This window comes from Watersipora subatra, chromosome 10 (assembly GCF_963576615.1).
Source record: "Watersipora subatra chromosome 10, tzWatSuba1.1, whole genome shotgun sequence".
NCBI classification, from domain to species: Eukaryota; Metazoa; Bryozoa; class Gymnolaemata; order Cheilostomatida; family Watersiporidae; genus Watersipora; species Watersipora subatra.
The window spans coordinates 52,178,852-52,197,878 of NC_088717.1; the positions used below are offsets into that span (position 1 = coordinate 52,178,852).

The 19,027-nt window shown below is 36.0% G+C and overlaps 1 protein-coding gene across 1 annotated transcript in view; it reads right to left on the reverse strand.

The window, feature by feature from the left end:
• The window catches only part of LOC137407193 (low-density lipoprotein receptor-related protein 2-like), a 79,870-nt gene that overhangs the window by 39,184 nt on the left and 21,659 nt on the right, over window positions 1–19,027 (reverse strand). Inside the window, exons 19-31 of the mRNA XM_068093795.1 lie at window positions 18,471–18,617; window positions 14,993–15,121; window positions 14,087–14,195; window positions 13,287–13,355; window positions 13,033–13,175; window positions 11,775–11,933; window positions 10,575–10,673; window positions 6,284–6,440; window positions 5,363–5,457; window positions 3,862–3,990; window positions 3,151–3,331; window positions 1,805–1,894; window positions 419–565 (exon numbers count right to left, since the gene is read on the reverse strand). Of these exons, the coding sequence (XP_067949896.1) occupies window positions 419–565; window positions 1,805–1,894; window positions 3,151–3,331; window positions 3,862–3,990; window positions 5,363–5,457; window positions 6,284–6,440; window positions 10,575–10,673; window positions 11,775–11,933; window positions 13,033–13,175; window positions 13,287–13,355; window positions 14,087–14,195; window positions 14,993–15,121; window positions 18,471–18,617 (1,654 nt within the window). The remainder of the gene's footprint in view (window positions 1–418; window positions 566–1,804; window positions 1,895–3,150; window positions 3,332–3,861; window positions 3,991–5,362; window positions 5,458–6,283; window positions 6,441–10,574; window positions 10,674–11,774; window positions 11,934–13,032; window positions 13,176–13,286; window positions 13,356–14,086; window positions 14,196–14,992; window positions 15,122–18,470; window positions 18,618–19,027) is intronic.

Here is a 19,027-nt window from a genome sequence, read left to right on the forward strand (position 1 = left end):
TGTAAAATTAATATAAGTTTCTTCCGTTTTTGTCTAATTTTTCATCACTTATCACATAGATTTTTATCATTGTAGCAAAATTATTGATATTTATTTATTTAGCAACATTGGCCCAAGTCTCATCTGTTTCATTTTTGAACCGCTAGCTAGATTTGTTATTTTTCAGGCTAAATGTTGTAACACCAGAATGATTTACAATAACAATAATTTATAAAACAAAATTGATTCTGGTACTTTTGGTTGTAAAGATGAAATCATCTTATGAGAGTTGAATCTAAAACCAGTTTCACAAAGTGATGGACTAGCTTTACTTAGTTCTATATAACTTATAACATAATACAACAATTTTTTATTAGTGTTGAAATCTCGGTTGATCAAAAGCTATGATTTAAAAAGCAAAAAGTGTAAAATGACTTGCCAGTCAGTCCAATAGAGCTTGTCAGCAATCCAGTCAACAGCGATGCCTCTCACTCCACTCAATGTGTGATTAACAATCACTTCTCGTTCACTGCCATCGATATTCAAGCTGTCAATCGTTTGCTGTATCGAGTCATAGTAGAAGATCCTACAAAAACAGATGGTGGCATCTTGTAGAAAACAGATTAAACGGTGTTGACTTGAAGATAGTAAAAATATATTTGCTACTTTTTAAAAGAAATACTTTAGTTACTTTTAAAATGCTTTCCAAAAATCTGTCCATCAAATTCTGACAAAAAAAATGGTAACCTCTAATATGCATAAAATTATATTTTTCATCACCAGTATTTGTTTGATTAGAATGTGCAGAGGTTTTCTAATTTTAGTATTCAATGCTAATTGAAACCTATTGAATAAATTTCAAAAATTAAAATTTGCAATATTTTGAATATGATATATATTTCATTATGGTTGCATTGCTAAAAATTTGTCATTTTCATTTATGATAAAAAGCCTTATTTAATGAGTCATAGGCGGCACTCTGAGTAACAAAAACATGCCTGAGCAACTTACATTAATAAAGTATAAGTTATTGAATGACTTGAATCTTTGCCACTCTCAACCGCAAGTGATTTTAGACAACATTATTGAGTGCCTTCAGTAAGTTATTACATACATCATATGTGTGTATATGTTACTGTCAGTTTAAGATATGCGGTCTTTCCTCTCAACATGATGCACTTCATATGTATGTACATGTATTAGCCCAAAGATTGTAATGAAATAATGTATACATAGTGTACATAAAAATTTGTATATATATAAATACTAGGGGAATGCTTGGCCTTGCATGGGTATTGAAAAACAACTTTTAAGCAATGGCAGGTTATGAATTTCCCTGCCACTTGCCATTAGCCTGGCACATTGCCAATGACTAATTTGAGTAAGTTGCTATTCGTATTGCTAAATTTACTAATAAGAGTCGTGAGAGCAAGCTTTAGTGACGTCGCATAACGCAGAGTGCTACGCATATTTTAACCAACATTACGGCTCATATTACTTTTGTCAAAAAAGGCCAAGATATGTATGCTGCTATAAACTTTCTTTTACAAAATTATTTTAGATGGCTTAGTTAAATTGGCCATATTTAAATCAGCATCATATTTAGAAACATGTGTCAGAATTTATTGGAACTAGCATCACCAAGTCGGTAAAGTTTAGCGGCTTGTGTTCATGGATATAGTAAAGGGGTCTGATTAGAAATGAAAATTTCGACCAAAAGCTTGACTAAGAAAATTAGCAAATATAATTAAAAAAAAGGATAAAATAACATAATACTTACTGGAATTGAAATTTTGCTAGAAACCTCATCTGGAAAAATACTCACTTGTTGCGAGGAATATGAACATTCATATAAGTGGCACTGAGATGGTTGTCAGTTAGAATAGAGTAATCTCCCCCATCAATGTCGAGTGTTCTACAACAAACACTGTCTTACCATTGGCTGAACATTTCTTGGCATTGTAAGAACCTGAACTAAAAAATTCACCACTTTCAGTTTAACAGAGTTCAGTGACAGGAGACAAAGTGACGTCTACTGTAGACAAAGATACTTCTAAACAAAAGCTATGGTGGTGGTACAGAATATGTAACTATTAAATTAGGAATAAATGTGCTCATAAATTTCTCATGCAGTAGTTATAATAATAACTGTTGCACTATTTTTCTAATTTTTGAAGACTAGCGAACAAACCCGGTTTTGCAGTTGTCAGCATCTTAATTCTACAGCTTTTTGTAGTCTGCGAGAGTCTTAAAATGCTCAAGTAGCTGTACAATAAACATCCTAGTTTGTACTAGCTGTAGTCGTGACCTTCTCTATACTTCACTCAATTAACTTAGATAAAGACCAGCGATTGCTACTCCTCTATAAGCAACCAATAAAACTATTTACCTCCTCTCTAAGTGTTTTGCTAGTTGTTATGATAACTAAACAAGTGGTCATTCATCTTTGACATTTATACACAAAATCTTCTCTATTTTAGGTATTAACCAGAACAGACTAAAGTTTAGCATGTCATCCACCTGCCAAATACGCCAGAGCTGTGACATAAACATATGAGCTTCTGACTACCAGCTTTTTGTTAGCTACAGTAACTCTTTACTACTTTGTGGCTCACCTTTTGCGGTTTCAGTACTCCGCGGTAAAACAACGTTGGTGAAAAATAAACAATAAAAGGAAATTAATTAGAAAAGCATTAAAAAATTAAAATACATGAATATAAATACATAAAATGCAAACTTGTGAATTCTTTCTCACAACCAGCCTAGCTAATCACAAGTTTGAATATTCAGGGCGGATGAAGTCCAAACTACACCCGTACTACGCAAGTACATTCTCTGGCCTAAAATACTGGGGACTAAAGCTTGCATATAAACTAAAAGTCAATCAATATAGCTTCAATTTACTTGTTATATAGAAAATAAATACCATAAGTTTAGAAAGCAGTTTAAATGTGCTGGTGTTGGATTTTGGCTCATGCATTGACTTTAAAAAACTAGTTTCTGTCTGAGATTTTCACTTATCTCAGCAGACGTCGCAGTCTCCATTAAACGCAAAAAGTGAAGGACTGCTGTATGTTCATAGATGTAGATGTATGTGTTAGCAAGACTTGAGTTCTGTTATAAGTCTACCAGCATTGTTGTAATCTAGCAGCAGATGTCTGTGAGTCTCACCTGAGATAGTATCGATTTGAAAGAATCAGGTATGGCTCAGATGGATCATTAGGTTTGCAAGTGCTGCGGTCCGGTTCTATTGTCCAACCGCTGGTACATCGACAGGTGTAGCCATTTGGCCCTGATCTGTCATAGCATAACTGATCGCATACTCCTGGGTTCTCTCTACACTCGTTAACTCCTAGAGAGTAAAATCAATTGTCACTTTAGGACTAGCTTACATCGCTAATCTAAATATACAAAAACCTCAGAAAGAATATATTGCTTTCTACTGGAAGCCACCTCATTATCTTCAAATGTATTAGTTGCAATTAAATTTACATTACTAATCTAAACAAACGGAATCCTTAAAAATAAATATCATGCTTTTTATTGCAATAGACTTCTTTTTTAAAGTAATAGTTGCACTAATATTTTTTGGCAAACAGCAAGCGCAGAAAAATAAATACGAGAAAATCGCAAATATTCGATCTAAAATTTTACAAATCTTTATTGTAAAAGCTATGGCGTGACAGTTTATAACAGTAATTAATTCAAAGCAATAAGAAGTATTTGCCAGTCAAATGAGAAATTAAGCTCATGTATTTTAGTATATAAAGCTAATATAATATAATATATATATACTAATATAAGCTCACTTATCTTCGTCTAATTTATTTTAAGGCTGTTTGTACAATCTGAGGAAAGTAAAGTAAAATTTAGACAACTTACTGAGACAGACTTTGCCATCCAAGGGATCAAGTTTGTAGCCAAGCTTGCATGAGCACTCATAGGAAGTGGCTGTGTTGGTACAGATCTGCTGACACTGGTGCACAGAATAATCTTCACACTCATTCACATCTGTAGTCATATATTCAACACTCTAACATACTTAGCATATTCAGCATAGTCAGTATATTCAGCATAGTCAGTCTGTTTACTATAAGCATATTCAGCATATTCAGTTTGTTTACTATAATAACCATATTCAGCATATTTAGCATATTCAGTCTGTTTACTATAATAACCATATTCAGCATAGTCAGTATATTCAGCATATTCAGTCTGTTTGCTATAATAACCATATTCAGCAAAGTCAGTATATTTAGCATATTCAGTCTGTTTACTATAATAACCATATTCAGCATAGTCAGTATATTTAGCATATTCGGTCTGTTTACTATAATAACTATAACCAGCATATTCAGCATAGTCAGCATATTCAGTCTGTTTACTATAATAACCATATTCAGCATAGTCAGTATATTTAGCATATTCAGTTTGTTTACTATAATAACTATAACCAGCATATTCAGCATAGTCAGCATATTCAGTCTGTTTACTATAATAACCATATTCAGCATATTCAGCATGTTCAGCCTGTTTACTATAATAACCATATTCAGCATAGTCAGCATAGTCAGCATATTCAGTTTGTTTACTATAATAACCATATTCAACGCAGTCATCATATTCAGCGTACTTTACACGTTCACTAGTACTAATTTACAAATACCGATTTTATTTACCATGTTAGTTATCAAAAATAACCCATATAAAGTTTTTTGAGGATTTTGATGAACTAATCAAAACATGAAGAATACTTAGACATACAAGTATGTAGCTCAGGTAGTATGGGTCCAAACGTGTGAGTAAAATGCATTTTAGTACAAATATGGTAAAATAAAAGTTCTAACTTGTAAAGGATATTGTTGAAATTCTCAGCCATTGATATCTCTTGCAAATGATTGCTACTTACAGATCAGTTTTAGAAAATTTATAATCCTACATGTACTTAATGTTTAATTATTTATCGTAAATTTAGTAGTTTTTAGATTAATATCTCAAGAACAATGATTACTCATAGCTAGCTAGAAGGCATGTTCTTTGATAGTTACAAAATATTTTGAATTAAATTTAATTTAAAAACCGCCAAAATGTATCCATGAAGCTATACGGTCTCGAGGAAATATACGCCAAATACAATATTATTTTTTATATACTTCTTGTTACAATTTTATAAGGCTATACCTACCACCAGTCATACTTGCACTAGCCATACCATCTATACACTATACTCCCTGTTGGGTACATTTACAGTATGCTATAGCTATCCTAGACTTACATTAGGCTATACCAACTACATACTATACTTTTGGCTATGCTTGCTTTGAGTTCTAATAACCACAAGCTATGACTACTAAAGAATATGTTTGCTATAGCTGGTACTTACTGCATGCAAGTTCATCAGAGCCATCACTGCAATCATGTTCACTGTTACACACAGTCTTCCAGTCTATACACTCTCCATTGTCACATTGAAATTCCCTAAAACAGTATCGGTAGAGCATCAGTAGCCACAGTATTCTAGGAGTTGCTGCCTGTCGGCAAATTTCATATTTATTTTTTATCTTTGGGTATGCAGAGCAGGTCATAATACCTGAACTTTTAGAAAAGAGGGATTTCACGTTTGATAGGACATTTAGTAATAGACTTTCAATTTTGCTTAAATTCTTATGTTAACTTGTCAAAGCAAGTTACAGATTTTGAGTAGCACTGGCTTATGAAAATAATAAACGAGTTAGATGATATCTAAGCCATCTACTAACAACTATATCAATCTATATATATATAAATCTCAAACACCATTGTTAGGTATGTCCAGCTATAGCTATTGAAATCTAAGAATGAACGATCTGCTTCATGCTGGATTAGATCTCAGTACCTCCCAATCACCTGGCGATAACTTAATATATTAAGCTACGCAAAATGCAACAGATTCATAAGGCAATCTGAGTCATTATCCCGGTTGAAATAGCACTTGGAATTATGCGACGTCATAAAGCTTGCTCTCCCGGTTTTTATTAGTAAGTTTAGCAATACGGATAGTAGCTCACTCAAATTAACTATTGGCAATGTGCCAGGCTAATGGCAAGTGGGAGGCAACTACATTACCTGCCACTGTTTATAAGCTGTTTTTGATACCCATGTAACGCCTGACATTTGGCTAGCTTACATACAAACTTAGCCAAATGTCGGGCCAAACTTAGTTTACTTACTCCAGTCTGGTTTCTCTCAATTTAACACAATAATCTCCTCATCCTGAAAACTAGTTTTTTAGTTTAGTGAAGACAAACGCTGCCCAAGAACTCACCCAGTGTCACACAACAGTGAGGGCGGGTTACACTGCGCTTCCTCTTCGTCAGAACTGTCACTACAGTCTATGATTCCATCACAAACATAGGCCATGTCTAAACACTCATTAGTAGTGTTACACTTGTATTTAGATATGGGGCACTCCGCATCTGGCGCTGCAATGATTCCCATACATAGTTTCATGCTAATAGCAAGCATAGGTAAATTGGTAATTAGCTCTGTAATAAAATCTTGCACATGAACTATAAATACAAAATTTCACGCTATTCAAAGCAAAACTCTGTGATGTGTCTAAAAAGTAGACCAGGGCTAAAATTACAGTAAACAAGTTATTCTTTGGAAGCTCATTACACCGCCTACTTATGTTGCTCTATCTACTGTATATATGAGAATGTGAGTGTCTGTTTGTCGTTTGTTGCTCCATCATTTGTATGTCCAGACAGAGTGATAAAGTTTTAGGCATTAACAAGACTGTTTCACGCACAAATTGAACTCACAAACCCTGTTGTTGCAGACAGGTGTGCAATCCATTACACAGCATGACCTACTTGCAATACTAGGGAATAATGCCAGTTATCTAAGTTAAAGATCATGATTGCCTGAGAGACAATGATGTGTAACGATTATAACTGCAATTATTCTAACCTGTAAAAAGCTTATTACTGAATTGTACAGAAGAACGAACACGACTCTTATTATAGTACATATTTAGACTAGCTTAAGGTACTTAAATTCATTGGGTTGATAAACTTAACCAAAGGCAATTATGTTACTTGCCACTGTTTATAAGCTGTTTTACATCTTGAACGAATGTGTAGCGTAAAAAGTAAAAAGGTTTTTATCACCAATCTGCTTTAGCCATAGATATAGTAAACCCTAGATATGCGAATAATCAAAACAAGTGAGGCCTATAATTAGCATGACGCAACGTCATGGTGATGTGCAAAGCGAATCAGCTGATCTATTAACTCCTATTGAGTTAGCACTAAAAACTGCTCAATTTTTCCATAGTTTGTGCATCTGAGACTGCATATTTTATTGAAAATATGTAAAACTTATATAAAGTAATATCTCAACTTACGAGTGCCCTGACATACAAGAAACTTGAGGTACGAGCCAGCTTTTAAGCAAGTTTTAGGTCTAACATATGAGCCATGTTTGAGATACGAGCACATGAGTCAGTTGCCAAGTACATGTATGTCGGAGGTGTTTTATGAGAACAGCATCACTCTGTATTTTTCAACTGCTCAGATTATACTTTTGTACCATATTTTTTGTGCACGATTTTCAGTGCAGAATTATGTGAATTGAAAGTACCGTGCATAGACCGAAAGTTTGCCAGTAAAAGGATAAATAATGCAAAGAAAAAGCGAATGATAACAATTGATATTAAACGGAAAATTATTGAAAAATATGCAAAATATGTATGCGTGGTTGAGCTAGCTCAGCAATATGACAGAAATACATCCACAGTTATCAAACACAAGGATTGTATTCAAGGCATTTAGTTTGCAAAAGAACTAAACATAGTTTCTAAACGACGCAGCGATCTTCACAACCACTGATGGAGAGACTGCTCAGGCTTTGGATAAAAGACAAACAATTGGCCGGTGACTGCGTAACTGAAACGGTGCTACGTAAAAAGGCCGGTGCTATCTATCAAGACTATAAAAAATAGACATTCGGACAAGTTGGCTAGTGGTCGTGCATTAACCCTTGGTGACGACACCTGTGTTCGTACTGATCGCAACATGTTGAAAGGGCGACAAAGGCAAACGTCCTTAGATAGGTTTATCTTAAAACGGCCGGCTGGTCGTGAGAGCGAAACAAAGGAAAAATTAGCTAACCAGCGAGAAACTTAAAACTACGAACGCCGAAGAAATTTTAATTACGTTAAGTTAAAGATTAAAGTTTGCTTTTAGGTTTGCTTTTAAGTTTGTCTTTTAAGACTTGGATAAAATCCAAATTTATCAAATTCAACTGCTGTAATGAAGAATAACTTATAACTCCCTCTCTGGCAAATGCTAGCGTTAGCTGCTATTGTATGTATTTAATTTTACATTTTAATTAATCCCATTTCCTTGCATTATTTTTTATTTGTTGCTTTTTGAAAGCATGTGGTAAGTTAGGACAATAACCAACATGTTCTTTCTGTTACAATATATTGCTTTGAGTGTTTTATTTGCATTTTTAGAGTATGGAAACCAATCAATATATGTTTAACTGTTCTATATATAAATAAATTGCACCAACATGCGAGTAAATTGACATACGAGCTCAGTCTCTGAACGCATTAAGCTCGTAAGTTGAAGTATGACTGTAATGACTTTGGAGGAGAAAGGCAAGAATCTTACACACATGGTAATGAATAATACCAATGATTTAGAAGCTTCTATATCATTGATAATACAAAGAGTGACCAAATAGAAATTAAACTAATAACAAACTAATGAATCAAATGATATTTAGAAGCAGTAAAGCTGGACCAGTGTATTAAACACCCATTAGACATGACTGAAAATAACTAGACGAGATAGTTTTTGTCTAAGGTTGGTTGAACTACATGTAGATTCCTGCTTTGAAGCGGCATAGTGTATTCTGATTTTAGTATAGCGATTTACTATAGTTTTGAATAGACTGTTAGCATGCACTGTACATGTAAAACCTTGATTGAGGTTATGTAATAAGACATAAATGTTATTGTCTGTGATGTTACTTGCTTAAAAGCTCTCTGTGTGATACCATAGCTCTCCATGTGTGAAGGTAGGCACTTTTCTGCAGCAATACATATTAGGCCTATCAATCTGGTCACCAATCCTCCTCTGTTTTTAACTGAGATTAGGGTTACGTCATCACTATTTCTACTTCCCACTACTTCTACATTGGTCAAGAACTTGATACACTCATCACATTTGAGTTAGAAAAAAATCCTCATCACCGAACTCCTCATCTTCACCTTTCTCAGCTTTTGTCTCTTCTTTTTTTTTCTTTCTAGCCAGAGAATGTAGCAGGAGTTGGCCAGTTTTTTTAGCCCTGCTCACATCCAGTTCAATACAGTTAAAATTGGGACTTGGTGTGATATCTGCTTTTATGAACAGTGCTCGAAGTGCACATCTAAAGCACTGCATATCCGGGTTATTGTTATAGCCACCCTTAGATCGTATTGTGGAAAACAGAATCTCAATGTGATCCTGGTTGATCTTAAAGGTTAGGAAGTGGTTGATCTAAGGGTAGTTGCTGAAAAGATATTGAGCAATGCCATGTACAGATTTGGCTGCTGACTAAAAACCAATGACGAAATGATGATGATTTTCCTATTATTTTCTACTAGCAGCTTTCAGCTTGGTGTCTTTAATCGGCATAGATAGCTTATGATATTGTTGCGAACTTTTTGTTTTGATTTGAAGTTCTGTCTTGTTATGGGCAATTCAGGATATACCTGGGGTGTTGTGGTCTCTTCAGATGACATTTCACTAAGAATTTGGTCTTATTGTTACGTTTATGACTTAAAAACTAGCATGCCAAGCGTGCTTCCACTACTAAACTTATTGCTCAATTGAAGGCTTTGATGCTGTGATGCACATCACTACGACGTAACGTCGTGAAAACAACAGCCAATTATAGGCCTCACTTTTGCTCCATTGTAATGATAGCTATTCGCCAATCTAGGGTTTACTATATCTATGGCTTTAGCTATGCCTCAGGTTTTTAAATATTTAAATTATGCATTGACCAGACACGCACCGAAGTAGACACATCTTCATTTAAAAGTTAGAATAGTAAATGTTGCAGATGTTGATTAAAAGTAAGTTTTCTGTGCAAAACACTTTTTATTACTCGTGCAACACCTGGAATTCAACTAGTAATAGCAGAATTCTTGCTCTGTTCACTGAAGGCCCTACACAAATTGTATATATTGCATAGGTTCAAACAGGCACTGAAGAAAGAGTGGTGAACAGTCATGAAATACAATTTACTGATATAAAGAGTTTCCCACACTTTTTATGATATTAAATTAGCAGCCAGCTCTTAAAAACTTTTTATAATACTTGTCTAGTACTGGCATAAAAAGTTGGTTAAAGATTTAGTGACTAGCTGGCAAGAACTATTTATGTTTTTAGAGCATCTGCAACCTTTTCACCAATCACCTCGGCTTTACCTGCTTGATCGCAGGTAAAGAATACCCCAGCTCGTGTATGACGCATGAGAGAACATTCTTTATTACTTGCTAAGCAAAGGTCTAAGAAAATAAAATACAGTTTAAACATCATATTGTAGAAAGTACTTACGACAATTTTCTTCATCAGAGTTATCTCCGCAATCATCTTCATAGTCGCACACAAATCGGTTAGAAATACAGACTGGGACATGTGCGCAAGTAAATTGATCTACAAAGGAAACAACCCGTTCCTAACATAGACATCTACAAGCTGGGAGAGCAAATTTATTTTATTCTGGTACCACAAATATTATTTACAGATTCTATGCAAACTTGTCATATGCTTCAATATAATGTTTTTAAATGAATACACCTAGTTTAGCTTAAGCCTTAGGCCCAGCTTGCCAAAATTTGCACAGAAGCAAACAATAAATTAAATAGCTTATATCTTAGTTTCTGGCAAGACCGCTAAATCTGATTATTCGAAAGTTATTCGAAAGTTTCTCAGAAATATGACTGTACATTTGAAGTAAAAAGTGTACATGAGTGAAATTTCCATCCTGAAGTATAAGTTGAAGTCTCATATGTTGAGTTCTGCTTAAAGATCCTACTGATCTTCATTGATCAAAGCCATACTAACTCCACAATGTATCATTGTCATGAGGCAGCATACAAACCATGTATTCCTTTGAAGATAAAATTATACAAAATTTTTTGTAGGCATCATCTGAAAATATTGGTGTTTTGTCATTTGTGATTGTTTCCTATGTTTTTGACAACGATCTGACTGCCAGGATGTTTCAAGATAACGCTGAAAGAACTTGCAAAATAATGTCACTAGTTGTTATTGTTGCTATAGTTGATATCAGCTGTTACGTACAAGTAGTGATACGAGTCTCTATTCTGTAAGTCTCTTTGCAACTATAGAAATCATAATCACTCTTTCGTTTAATCTGAGCATTTTAACTGCAATCAACTTTTGTCGACTTTAATCCTGGCAGTCAGATCAACTCAAACATCAAAAAGCATTGCAAATTATAGAAAATGCTAATACTTTCTGATAAAAGGTAATGAAATTTATGTTAGTTTATTTTTAAGATCTACATAAGATCAGGCTGCCAAAGAAGACATGAGAAAATGCCACAACTTTGCTAGCAACCACAGCAATGCCACTACTTTGCTAGCAACCACAGCAATGCCATTACTTTGCTAGCAACCACAGCAAAGCCACTACTTTGCTAGCAACCACAGCAATGCCACTACTTTGCTAGCAACCACAGCAAAGCCACAACTTTGCTAGCAACCACAGCAATGCCACTACTTTGCATACGTGGAGCACAGTTGACTGGTGGACACGCCTGTTGCTCGTCTTCACAGCTGTCGCAGTCGCACATCCTGTCGCATTTGTAGATGTTGGGTATACAATGCAGCCTGCCTGCCTCCCTCTGGCTATCACAGCTAAACTGGTCATCTGGACACGTGCGGTCAGCTACAACATATAGCTGGTGAGCAAAATGTTTCTATCTGCTATAACATCAACTTAAGTTCAGCTAGTCTTTTTTAGTTGATAATAGTAATAATAATAATAATAGTGTGGGTAGATAAGAGAGGAAGGAATATTTAGGTCGCAATCTGATTAATATGAGCTGTTTATTTGTGAATTAAAAGTACTAGGTCATGGCTATCCTGCTCAGCTCTTGACTATTTTGGTGACTTGTATGTATGCATCATCAATTCTATCTGTCCTTGACCTTTCAACTTACTGTATATATACCAATAACAATATATATTTAGTCTAATCTTTGTTTAAGCTATGGTTTATGCTTTATTTGGGAGACTGAAGTCGTTTGCCAACAACACCACCACTCCTAATATGACACAAGATATGAGAGCAGACACGTAGCACTAAAAAACTATCAACGTACCATTAACAATGCTGTGGACATGCCACCTATCATATATTTTCATACTGAAGTCTTTCATAATAAACCTACCTTTTTCAGTATTTGCTCACTAAAAGTAAAGCTTGCAACCAGGTAAAGTATGCATTTACAATATGTATTACATGTATTCATTAAGCACACACACTGAGTTTTTAGGTGAACTAGGTGTGTTTGTGGGTTTTTTGGGGTGTGCTTAATAGGTTTGAGGATGTTTCAGGTGAGTATGAGGGTGTGCTGGGTAGATTTGTTGGTGTACTGGGTTGGTTTGTGGGTGTGTTTGTGGGTGTGCTGGGTAGGTTTGTGGCTGCGTTGGGTGTATTTGTAGGTGTGCTAGGTGGGTTCTTGGGTGTGCTGGGTAGATTTGGAGGTGTGCTTGATGGCTTTTTGAGGGAGTGCTTGATGGTTTGAGGATATGGCGGGCGAGTTTGTGGTTGTGCTGGGTAGATTTGTATATGTGTATCCGGGTGCAAATATTGTAACAATATTTTTGTTAATAAATACGTCTGAATGGAAATAGAATAAAACAGAGCTTATCAAAAGGTGAGGAACAAGCCACAAAAGAAGAGAATAGAAACGAAGTAATTTTACAAATAAGCTTCCATTTTGGTCGTAAGTCTATAGAACGGAAAAAGCATTCAAACTCACAAACATTGCTGCAGTCAGTAGGGGCATCATATGACTCGTCAGACCCGTCTTGGCAGTCATTCTCCCCGTCACAGACATAATTTGGAGAGATACATCTCACAGGGCTCGTTCCATTACACTTAAACAGATTCCCATAGCATTCTCTACAAAAGTCGGATATTGATACAGCATGGTTTTACCCGTAACACATACTAACATGTACATGTTTGTAGCTACACTATCGCTATGTATCCGTATATCAGATGTAGCGAGACCTGAGCACACCAGTGTCAGAGAGTTGTGCCGGACCAACAAGCAGCGTTAGGTCAAGGTCATGGTCGTATCTTTAAGAGGATAAGGACAAAATAAAACATGGATGATCAAAAGAAAAAACATAAGCTACTTTTTATGGAGCTATTCATCATGCACATGACACGCGTTATTCAACAGCTTTTGTCTTTTATTATCTAAGTGTTTCTATTATTTGTTCTATTACTTGTTTAAGTCTATTATCTTAATGTTCTATTAGGTAGTCAGAGAAAATTTCAGTTTTGGGTTAGTTCCATACAAGTAAAAACAGATAGATTAGACCAGTTTAGCAACAAAAATTTTCTGCATATGAAGCAGCAGGAAAGCAAAACCTATGCGCATGCACAAGTACAACACCGTCAGTCGCTAGAGCGTTTCCATGGCACAGGGACGGCGCATAACACGGGCGTTTCAACTCCAGATAGCGACACTGAATCAAGACAGAATTAAAGTGACACGGCTGTTTCCATGATGATCTTGCAGTACCATATGAGGACGTGTCACTACGCTATCACTGTATAAAAACTTACTAACACACTTCGTTATAACTACTTTTGTAGTTTTGTGACGAGCTGTGATGTGTCGGCGCTGGTCACCAGAGAAAGTAGCAGATGCTTATAGTGAATGCTGATACAATGACTATTACATAATATTTTATTTTATTCATGTTCTTTTTAGTAATGCTTTCAACATATACAAGAGCTAAACAACTTGTGTTTTTGCAATGACAGCGGGAAATTGTATCGTAGTAAACAACCAGTCTTACCTATCCGTATTGCAGAGCTCATTTGGTTCATCACTGCAGTCTGAGCAATCACACTGACCGTCGCAGTGGAAAGCAGCAGGCAAGCAACGATTGTCACATTGTATGTCTTCTGTAAAAAGGCAGATAGAGCATTTTTAAAGATTTTATAAAACTAGAAAAGATAAACAAAGAAAAGTTTGTTAAAAATGCTACGACATAAAATCATCTGCTTTAATTTCACAAACAAGGCTTAAATTGTTGTTAAGATAATTAGATAAATGTCATAAAACTTGGACAGCTGAAATCTTTCTAAAGTTCAACTTACCATGTGCATGCAACTCTATAGATAGCGTAAGTACACTCAAATAACTTTATATGTAGTTAATAATAGTTAAGGTAGCTATTACCAATTATCTCTATGGAGAGCGAATGTCAAAGATCAAATAACCCTGTGAGCATTAAACATATGTTCATATAATTATAAGGGTAGTATAAGTTCACTCGAATAACTCTATGACAGGATAGATATGCTCAAATAATTCTATGAGCAATGTAAGTATTCTTGAATAACTCCAAGTGTGTCATAGGTATACTAAAATGACTTTATCAGCCATGCAGCTATGCTCAAATAGCTCTATGGATAGTTTAGAAATGCTCAAATAACTCTATGGATAGAGTAGTGTATTACTCAAATAGTTCTCTGAGCGGTGAGGAATATTTAAATAACTCTGTTGATAGTTTAGTCACGCTCAAATAACTCTATGGATGGCATCAGTTAACTTAATTAGCTCTATGACTAGTTTCTCGCTTTTTCTACTTGTTCTGTGTACTTCCTTGGTAACAGACCCGTGCAAGTGCTATGGTTACATGGTAGCAGCTTCCAGAAGTTTCCAACCAGATACTTGTCGTGATAAGATCAATACTTACCATTCAGACAGTTTTTTACTTTCTGACAATGAGTTGGACTCTCGTCACTGCCATCTGCACAGTCAACTATATTGTCACACAGAGAGAATCTGATGATGCAGAGAGGGTAAGTTGCACATGATGCGTAGCCTGTAACAACAAGCTTATTTGTGTTTTTACCTGAGGAAGTAACTCCAACCTTTGCTCCTTCAAGTCAAACCTAGGTTCAATTAATTAACGATGAACTTATACTGATTTTATTAGATTTTATAGAAAATTATTGGTACTATTTTATCATTTCAGTTTTTGATGTTTGAGGTGATCCGACTGCCAGGATGTTTCAAGATTAAAATTTACCAAACTTGATCAGGTTAAAAGGCTCAAAAGAAAATATGTGTGAAATGATGTCACTAGTTGATATCATTGCTATAATTTGTGTCGGCAATTCTATCCAAATTGCAGAGTTGTGCTTATCTATTCTGTCAGCCTTTTTGCTAGTATAGACGCCATAATCCTACTTTCGCTTGATCTGAACATTTTAAAGGCGGCAAAATTTTACCAATTTTAATTTTGAACATCTTGGCAGTCAGATTAGCTCAAACATCAAAAACAGTTGCAAAATCTAAAAAAAATACTGATGCTTTCTGACAAAGTGTGCTAAAGGTCTGTGTAAGTACATTTTTAGGCTGCATTTCTTGCAAAATAAGCTGTTAGCTGAGTTAAGAGAAGCAAAAACAGGAGTGAATAACTCTTCATTGCTTGAATATAAGGATTTCCTAAAGCTGAACATTTGTTAGCATGTTTGTTATTAGAGAAGATAACTTCCAATTCTCTTTAATGCCAATCATCTGCAGGTTATGCCAGTCAAGTAATGACTTAAATCCGCGATCCTGATCAAATCCAGATTGCAACTTAAACTGCATGCACACATACAGAAGAAAACAAGTGGATGCAATTTCTATTTATCTCTGCCTTGCTTACGTGATTTGCATTTTACTTTTAGCTCACAAACGCCTGTGCATTCTGCAGCATAGTTTATGGTATAAAAAGGAAACTAGACTAATAAGTAGAGTAGGTATAGGTTCACCAGATGTTTCATATCCTCCACCTTCCCGTCACCTACAGTAGCTGTAGTAACTTAACAAGATTTATACGTAAAGATCCACCTTCTATATTATCTACATTCAGTAAATTCTAGTTAGCACTGAAATACCAAGTTATGCTGCAAAGACTGAAATTTATCCAGCCCGACATAAACTTTACATATTTGTGTGCTACACATGGTTGTGAATAACGTATAAAGGGGTCAAAATAACGTGTGCATTATTAGAAAAAGATTATGCAGGTTTCAACAGCTCATCCCTAAACAAGCAAGTCAACGGTGCTGATAGGAGAGATCAGACTAATAGCTGAGATAACTTGCAGCTAAACAAAAAACCCATTCATTTTTTACTTGTAAAAGTTGCAAAGGAAGAAGATATATAGGAGAAAGACAAAAAGAGAGAGAGAGGAAGAGAGAGAGAGAGAGAGAGAGAGAGAGAGAGAGAGAGAGAACGACAAAAAGAGAGAGAGGGAGAGAGAGAGAGAGAGAGAGAGAGAGAGAGAGAGAGAGGAGAGAGAGATAGAGGGAGAGGAGAGAGAGATAGAAGAAGAGAGAGAGAAGAGAGGAGAGAGAGGATAGAGAGGATAGAGAGGAGAGAGAGAAGAGAGAGAGGAGAGAGAAGAGAGAGAGGAGAGAGAGGAGAGAGAGAGATAGAAGAAGAGAGAGAGAAGAGAGGAGAGAGAGGATAGAGAGGAGAGAGAGGAGAGAGAGAGAGAGAGAGAGAGAGAGAGAGAGAGAGAGAGAGAGAGGGAGAGGAGAGAGAGATAGAAGAAAAGAGAGAGAAGAGAAGAGAGAGAGGATAGAGAGGAGAGAGAGGAGAGAGAGGAGAGAGAGAGGAGAGAGAGAGGAGAGAGAGGAGAGAGAGGAGAGAGGAGAGAGAGAGAGAGAGAGAGGAGAGAGAGGAGAGAGAGGAGAGAGAGGAGAGAGAGGAGAGAGAGGAGAGAGAGGAGAGAGAGGAGAGAGAGGAGAGAGAGGAGAGAGAGGAGAGAGAGGAGAGAGAGGAGAGAGAGAGAAACAGGAGAAAAACAGGAGAGAAACAGGAGAGAGAGAGAAACAGGAGAGAAACAGGAGAGAGAGAGGAGAGAGAGAGAAACAGGAGAGAAACAGGAGAGAGAGAGAAACAGGAGAGAAACAGGAGAGAGAGAGAGAGGAGAGAGAGAGAGAGAGAGAGAGAGAGAGAGAGAGAGAGGAGAGAGAGAGAGAGAGAGAGAGAGAGAGAGAGAGGAGAGAGAGAGATAGAGAGAGAGGAGAGAGAGATAGAGGGAGAGGAGAGAGAGAGGGAGAGGAGAGAGGAGAGGAGAAAGAGGGAGAGAGAGATAGAGGGAGAGGAGAGAGAGATAGAGGGAGAGAGAAGAGAGAGAAGAGAGAGGAGAGAGAGAAGAGAGAGAGAAACAGGAGAGAAACAGGAGAGAGAGAGAAACAGGAGAGAAACAGGAGAGAGAGAGAGAGGAGAGAGAGAGAAACAGGAGAGAAACAGGAGAGAGAGAGAAACAGGAGAGAAACAGGAGAGAGAGAGAGAGGAGAGAGAGAGAGAGAGAGAGAGAGAGAGAGAGAGGGATAGAGTACTGAATTGTAGTAGTTTTTGCGAGAATTGCAATAAGTAGTTTACGATAAACCATAAACAAGTCAGGTATCTTTCCTTAGCAATAGGACAGTGTATGCAATTTTTTGTATCATGAACAATCGTGATTCAAGTAATTGATTGTTGTAAACAGATAGTGTTTGTACTTTAAAATAACCGACCACTTGTCGTATACCAAACTTATTTGGTGAATGCGATAAAAGGTTTTAGTGGGTCTGTAAAATGAAACTAGTAACAGTATAAAAACCATATTGTTAAACACGGCATGCTAGGGCCTAAGGCTACATATAGGCTTAAAAGATTCTTCTAGTCATATTCCTATTCAATAACATATTGTTTTATTTATGCCTCAATTGGTTATGTCTGGAGAATCTGAAAACACGCTAAATGAATCGTTAAACTGCATATGCATTTTATATGCCAGATAAAGCAATAATACAGACCCAAATCAGATGTGGGGCAATTTATAAACAAACAAATAAAAAAATCGCATGTCATAACAATATACAGAAAAAGAAACTGATTTGAAATCTTTGCATGAAACTTACGCGAAGTCAAATAGTCAATGTGTAAAACATGAAAACATTTTTTTTACCTAACAATATGCACAGCTTCTGCATGATCGACTTCAGCATTTTTACTGTCAGTAATTCCATCAGAAATGCACCTTCTGAATGTTATCGATATTTCTAAGATTCTATAAAAACCTGTCTGACTGTTTTTAAGCCTTTGAATCAACAATAATAAGATAGATAGATAGCTTTTGGCATGTAAAGATTAATAACTCAGAGATGCATAGATGTAGCAGAACTCACCAGTCTCACATTCTCTTGGCTCGCATCCATTCTGCTCGTCAGTGTGGTCAGGGAAACAGTCAAGGACTCCATCACACACTGAATGGTTTGAGATGCATCTTAGGTCTTCACACTGGAAGTCTGATGCTCGTGGACATTTTGCGTAAACTATGAGAAAAAACGAGTGTTTGAAGAGTCTTCTGCAAGCTATTTAGAGATAAACTTGCCCAAAACTTTAGTAGATTTTACCAAAAAGTATCGACACTTTTTTATCCTTTGTATTTGCTTTTGATATTTGAGGTGATCTGACTGCCAAGTTGTTTAAAATTGAAATTGACAAATCTTGATCGCTGTTAAAATGCTCTGAAGAGAAATATGTGCAAATTGATGTCACTAGTTGTTATCGTTGCTATAGATGATATCGGCTATTGAGTTGAAGTCACAGAATTAAGCGTTTCTATTCTGTTGGTCTCTTCGCAACTATAAACGTCATAATCGCACTTTCACTTGATCTGAACATTTTAACCACAATCCAGTTTAGTACAACATGATAGAAAAATATTTATTTATACTTTCAA